The following is a 6,504-nucleotide window of genomic DNA, read 5'->3' on the forward strand; positions in this document are numbered from 1 at the left end:
AGCAACTTGTAAGCAGGAGTACAGAAGACGGGGATTTTCATATGACGTTCGGCGTTTTGGCAGGAACTATCAAAGTGCTTTCTTGTAATGAGCGGTAGTAATTACACGGCGATGAAGCAACAGCGGGACAGACCAGGCCCATAGTCCGACAAGCTGACGAGCCAATTGTGCAAGACACTACGTCGGTTGGTCCATCGTTGAGCTTATCAAGTGTACCAGTTCAGTTCAAGTTTGAGTAAGTTCCCTGGCAGTTCATAACAAATAATCAAGTTACACCCCTGAATCGATTACAGCACTGGCTCGGCGGTCAAAGCACGGCAGCGGATGACATGAACACCTGTGAACTGTAATTCGGCAGCAGCAGCAATCTCCAGAACGGTTCGCAAATGACGGTTGACAGTACCGCTGTTGCCGCAGCGGAGAGCAAAGAAAAGGCGTCGGCTGTCTTCGCGCTCACCAGAGGTGAGATAGCATCTCGTGTAAGGCGGAGTTTCTAGTCGTCGCAGCCCGACGTATAAGCACCGACCCGCGGCGTCTGAACAGGCAGATGAACGACAGATGGCTCTCATGATGCGGATGATTTGAGATCTGGGGGTAGTCGAGACTGGCAGTAGGAACACACCGGCTCTAAGGCCGTTTGGGTGTCAAGGCGGCGAGCGAGCATTTGAGGCTCTTCGGAATTTTGACGGCTGTTGCGTAGCCTCCGATCACATCCCCTCGATTTGTAGTCAATAAAGAAGTCGAGCAGACTAACCCGGTCAATACCCGCTTTCGTGGCGCAATTGCTCGTCTGACAGTGTACCAAGATCACGTTGATGAGCAGCGACTTCACAGTCGCCCTCTCTAATCGTGACATCTGTTTTTTTGTTTGATATAAATTTTATGCTTATTTGTTTGATTTGGTTGACAGTTTGTTTGAAGCGATTGATTGCGGCGCTGCTCAACGGGAAGCTTTCTGACTCTGACGGGAGGCCTTGGTGTGATTGCGGAATTCGCGACGGCGGAGGATGCAAACCGAATTATCGACGAAGGACCATCGGTGAAGTGATTGAGTTGGCTGACAGCCGACGCGATGCCTATTGCTAGGAAATACTACACTTTATCCTGACTGGTTGCACGAGTCAACTCGAACGATCTGTCTCCTTGCCGTGGATCTGAACTTTGACTCCCGTGGTCGCTGCTCAGAGACGAGACGAGTGCCGCTATTCAATCGGTGCAGCGCGACTAGCAAGTTCGGCTCTTCGTCTCAGTCAATGGGACCAGCGTACTCTTCTTTATAGGGAACGGCGAGCCGCAGCATACACCTCGTCGGCGTGGAGGTGTAGTTGCCTCACGAGTCGAAGGCAAGGTTGCGGCAAGCCCTCCCTGGGTAGCCTTTGTATGTCATCGTCGCTCGGTGGTTCAATCGTGACCGGCCGTCCACGATCTTGGTGGCAAGCTCGTGAGGGTATCTGGAGACTGCGTCCTTTCCCTAGCTAAGTACGAACCGTCAGTGCTTCGGCTAAATGCCATACGTTGAGAGTCATGGCGAATGGCAAGCTAACACTTTGGTCGACAACTTGGTCGGCATTCTGCGCGCAATACTGCGCCGCGGTTCAAGAATCAATGTAGGGCACAACTCGGACGGCGCTTTGTTCAGAATGATACGAATAGCGAATGTTCGTGGTAGATGCTGTCTTGACTGGCCAACTACTCACCGCCGCGGGCGTCACCGACTGGCAGCATAACTTGGGGTACTTTCTGTTCAACGTTGCTTCTTCGCAGACTGAGAGTGAAGTACGGTGCAGGTGGGCGACGGGAGAAGCTGAGAGAGCAGACTGGACAGAGAGGGTCTGGGGCGTCGGTCCTAGACCCTTCCGCGGCCGTTTCTACCTAATTCTTATGTGACGCAAGTTTCGGCTCCTCGACACACTGCAGCGGCTTGTACGATGGAAGATGGACGGCCAAGCTGCGGATTGACTCTCCTGCCCACTCAGAAGAGCGATTGTCGGCGCTCAGACGAGGCTGTCAGCGTTGCAGGCAAGCGTGAACAGGGGTGTCTAGTGCGATGGTGTGGAGAATCGCGAGGTGAAGGTTGATGGTGTGAAGCAAAGAAGCTGCTGGAGGGCTGAATGACAGGGGGCCCGGATCCTTGTCTGACCCCCTGTCCTGGGAAATGTGCAACAAATCGTCGTTAACGGCGATCCAGAAACGGCTGCAATCCTTATTTGTCTCCTGCCACATTCCATTCCGGGGCGGTAGGGGAAGCCAGGATGAGGCCCGCCCAACGATTACTGCGACTCACCACAATTCCTGCAAGCCGATTTTGCTACCACTCGACCTGCGAGCTTCACACCACGCTTCCTGCAAGCCTTCATGCTTCACACCACTCGTCCTGGAAGCCGATTTTGCTGCTCACCACTCATCCTGCAAGCCTACATGCTTCACACCTCTCGTCCTGCGAGCTTCACACCACATATCCGGCAAGCCTGCATGCTTCACACCATTCGTCCTGTGAGCTTCACACCACACATTCTGGAAGCCGATTTTGCTTCACACCACTCATCCTGCGAGCTTCACACCACACATCCTGCAAGCCTACATGCTTCACACCACATGCCCTGGAAGCTGTACACCACCCGTCGTGCAAGCCGACTTGCTTCACACCACACGTTCTGCAAGCCTGCATGCTTCACACCACACGTCCTGCGAGCTTCACACCGCACATTCTGGAAGCCGATTTTGCTTCACACCACTCGTCCTGCAAGCCGAGTTGCTTCACACCACAGATCCTGCAAGCCGAGTTGCTTCACACCACAGATCCTGCAAGCCGAGTTGCTTCACACCCTCCGTCACACTGCACGTCCTGAAGTCTTCATGCTTCACACCCCTCGTCCTGCGAGCTTCATATCACTCGTCCTGGACGCAAATTTGGTTGCACACCACACGTCTTGCAAGCCCATTCTGTTTCACACCACGCGTCCTGCGAGCTTAACACCACACGTCCTGCAATCCGACTTTGCTCCACACCACTTGTCCTGGAAGCCGATTTCGCTTCAAACCACAAGTCCTGCAAGCCTGCATGCCTCACACCACACGTTCTGCGAGCTTCACACCACATGTCCTGCAAGGTCAGCATAGAGGGCCAGAGTCAGTTCTGGATATCTTGTCACATGGTAAGGTGTCCCCGCCACGGTGCATTACGCGACCATCTGCCAACACCCTCTTACCGTCCCCTGCCGAAACCACTTTTTGATGACGGCGCCCTCCTTTGAGGCACTGGCAACACCCAATTTTTTTGACAACACCCTCTTCTCATTCCCTGCAGACACAACCTTCGAGCAACACTCGCGTCCAGGCTGCTGACGACACCGCCTTCTCCTGGTGACTCCACCTTGTGATGGCACCGTCTTTTCGTCCCTTGGCGACACCATCTTTCACAACGCCCTCTTCTGGTCCCTGGAGACACTACCCTTTCCCTTTCCCTGGCGACACCCACCTCTGGCGACACCTTCTTCTCGTCGCCTCCTGACACCCATTTGTGATAACACCAATTCGATGTCCCCTGTTGACACCTACTCCTGGCGACACCCTCTTTTTCCCCTGGCGACACCACCTTTCGTCAACACCACTTTCTCGGACCCTGGCAACACCCTCTTCGCACGACACCCTCTTCGCACGACACCCTCTTCGCACGACACCCTCTTCGCACGACACCCTCTTCGCACGACACCCTCTTCCCACGACACCCTCTTCCCACGACACCCTCTTCCCACGACACCCTCTTCCCACGACACCCTCTTCCCACGACACCCTCTTCCCACGACACCCTCTTCCCACGACACCCTCTTCGGACAAGAAGCACACCACTTTGCTGAGCATCCACGCGCTGCTTGCACAGCCAAATCCAGCATCGCGACGGATTTGACACCAGGCCCCGGAGAGTGGGGTGGCCTTCTACTTCGATGGCGCCCCGCGGCAGAGCCGTAGCCACTGTTGAGACCCGCCTCACCTTGCGTGGCACAAAGCCAGAATCCGACGAAGTGATGCAGTTGGCCTGAGCCACTATCTTATTGCCGGATTTTGCCCCTTGGCATTGACTTTGCCCTCGGTCGTTGGGCAGCCGAGTTTTCACGTAAGCTGATAGACGTCACTGGTGAGATTTCGCCGGCATCGCGCTTTGACGCAATGCGAGCCTTTCTAGAACCAAGATATCGAGGCCGACAAATAATTGCAGATACAGTACTGTACAGTATCGAAACCATGCCTACGGTGACAAGTTTTGGATTCGCAAAGGCATTCTTGTCCGGTTTGAAAAGGCCTTGCTGGCAGGCGTTTGCAGCAGTCCTGTGACGGCGGTCGGGAACTTCGAACTTTGAACTAGAACTTTGATCTAGAACTTTGAACTTTGAACCGGAACTTTGACGTGAGTGATTGTACCCATAAATGCGTGGGGTCTGCAATGACAAGCGTTGTCCACCATTGCGACCGAACTTCAATAGGTACTGGTAGAACCAGCCTGGCTACGCCACTTTCTGACTATTGTACCTCGTACCATCTTTGAGACGGTAGACTTCTGTAAGGCAGTATAGTACAGATAGGTCATAAACGGCCAGTTCCAAATCCAGCACCAAAACCTGTGAATAATATTCGTACCCCTTCGGCGCTAGGCATCTTGTCTCCTCGCTACTTGCGGCCTGTCAATGAGATCAGTAAGGGAGGTACTCAGGCCATTGAATGCAGAATGAGTTGCAATATTCACGCTCTGTGTAGCGATCTTGAGTGCGCCGCCAACGTCGAGAACTCCCTAATGAAGAAGAGCTGGTGGTCACGCATTTTCCGATCACTGAAATGGCTTGACATGGTGCTGGCAGCCGGTCTCATTCCATTCCTGGTTGGTCGCGATCTGGTATACAAGAAGAGCAGTTTGGCTGTATTGGCCCTTTTATTTACCCGCAAAAAACGGACGACGCCAAAGACGTTGACAGAAATACTCGGCTCATACTATTGTGAAGTTTTCAAAGGATATCTAAGAGACGACTGTACCGAAAAGGCACCGGGGGTGTTTTATGTAAAAAACGAACACATTCTTTTATACACCAGTATTATTAGCAGCGAACTCAAGGAGAAAGAGGGAGATGAGCTTGTGCCTAGATTTCTGCACGACTGGAGCCGACTATGCGTGCTTTCATCCGTCAACTCACAGCCCCAATTCGGAGACGTGTCTGCGGCAACTGGGGAAGCACGCGATGAGGAACTGAGTAGTTTAGAAAACTCGAACGCAGTACACCACAGCCTTAACGACAGCATATACCGAAGCTACCTACAGTGTCTTTCTCAACCAGACAACGTACCTGAAAATTCAGAGAGCATAGCCGACAGGGTAAAAAAGAAAATAACTTTATCCTCTGCTGCGACCTGTTACGCCGATAAAGAAAAAGAAGTCCAGAGAATTACAGTAGTACATCGCCGAAGTGGTCTAATCTTCCATCTCCCTAAGGGCTTCGGTATCACATCCATATGGCAGGCAGACATAGGAAATGTACGTAATATAAACATAGATGAGACTATTGGAGCTGATGACAACCGCAGATCAAGCTTTTTGAAAGAACCATGAAACTTCCCGCCGAGCTTCAAGCAATGATCAACGATTTCCTTGGGGTGGCTGATCCGCTCTCTCTGTTGCTGGGCATGCACAAAAACTTCGCCATTCCGCTGGATCTCATAAAGAAGCAGAATGAGGGCTGGATTTTGGAGCAGTTTAGATCGCTATTCCGGGACGACAAATGGCTTAAGCACGTATGCAAAGACGGTTTCAATCCAGTACTGATCGGAGACTTCCGATCTAACGGTTACGTCGTCTTGCATCTAGCAAGAAATTGTCGGTTCGAACCTCCGAACGGCGACAACTCCGCCTTCGGCGCGGCCTACGACGAGGCCTTCGGCGCGGCCTACGACGCGGCCTTCGGCGCGGCCTACGACGCCCTCTACTGCACGTACCTAGATAGGCTCTATAAGAGGATAGATCCACGTCTTCTCATAGCTTCACTACGCTCGGCTGACATTGATGTCGGTACCCTCCAAGTCACTTTTCCTGACCGCACTCTAAGCATAGCTCCACTGCTTGAAATCGGAACGAGGATTCTTGTGCCAGACGTGACCAAGATCTTTACTGGATACAACAAAGATGGATGTTACAAAAATGGAATACCCAAGACCACTAGTATCGCCTACTATGAAAGGCCTAAATTGATACATAGCGTACACATCGGGAGAGAGTTGGGGAGCACCCCCGTACCTGATCCAGTCGGATATCGACCATTGCATATCCCGGGGTACAGATCGGTATACTTCGAAGGTACTTTTCCCATCGAGGAGGCTGAACGGAAAGAAAGAGGTGGTCCTCTGGCGACGTACGAAGGCACACTCATAGGCAAATTCAAAATCCAGGAAGCCCTCGCTGTTGCGACCAGTCGGTAGAGCTGGGTGCACATCAATTGGTGAAGGAGTCGTGTACTTTCATCA

General features: G+C 52.5%; 1 protein-coding gene across 1 annotated transcript; it reads left to right on the top strand.

The window, feature by feature from the left end:
• Positions 1-5,619: 5,619 nt before the first annotated feature.
• PLICBS_004153 (uncharacterized protein) lies at positions 5,620-6,041 on the top strand (the record flags this gene model as incomplete). Its single annotated transcript, XM_065600450.1, has 2 exons — positions 5,620-5,975; positions 6,023-6,041. 2 exons carry the CDS (start codon positions 5,620-5,622, stop codon positions 6,039-6,041), a joined length of 375 nt encoding a protein of 124 aa, XP_065456522.1.
• Positions 6,042-6,504: the final 463 nt, after the last annotated feature.

This window comes from Purpureocillium lilacinum (assembly GCF_023168085.1).
Source record: "Purpureocillium lilacinum CBS 284.36 DNA, scaffold_3, whole genome shotgun sequence".
Taxonomy (NCBI): Eukaryota; Fungi; Ascomycota; class Sordariomycetes; order Hypocreales; family Ophiocordycipitaceae; genus Purpureocillium; species Purpureocillium lilacinum.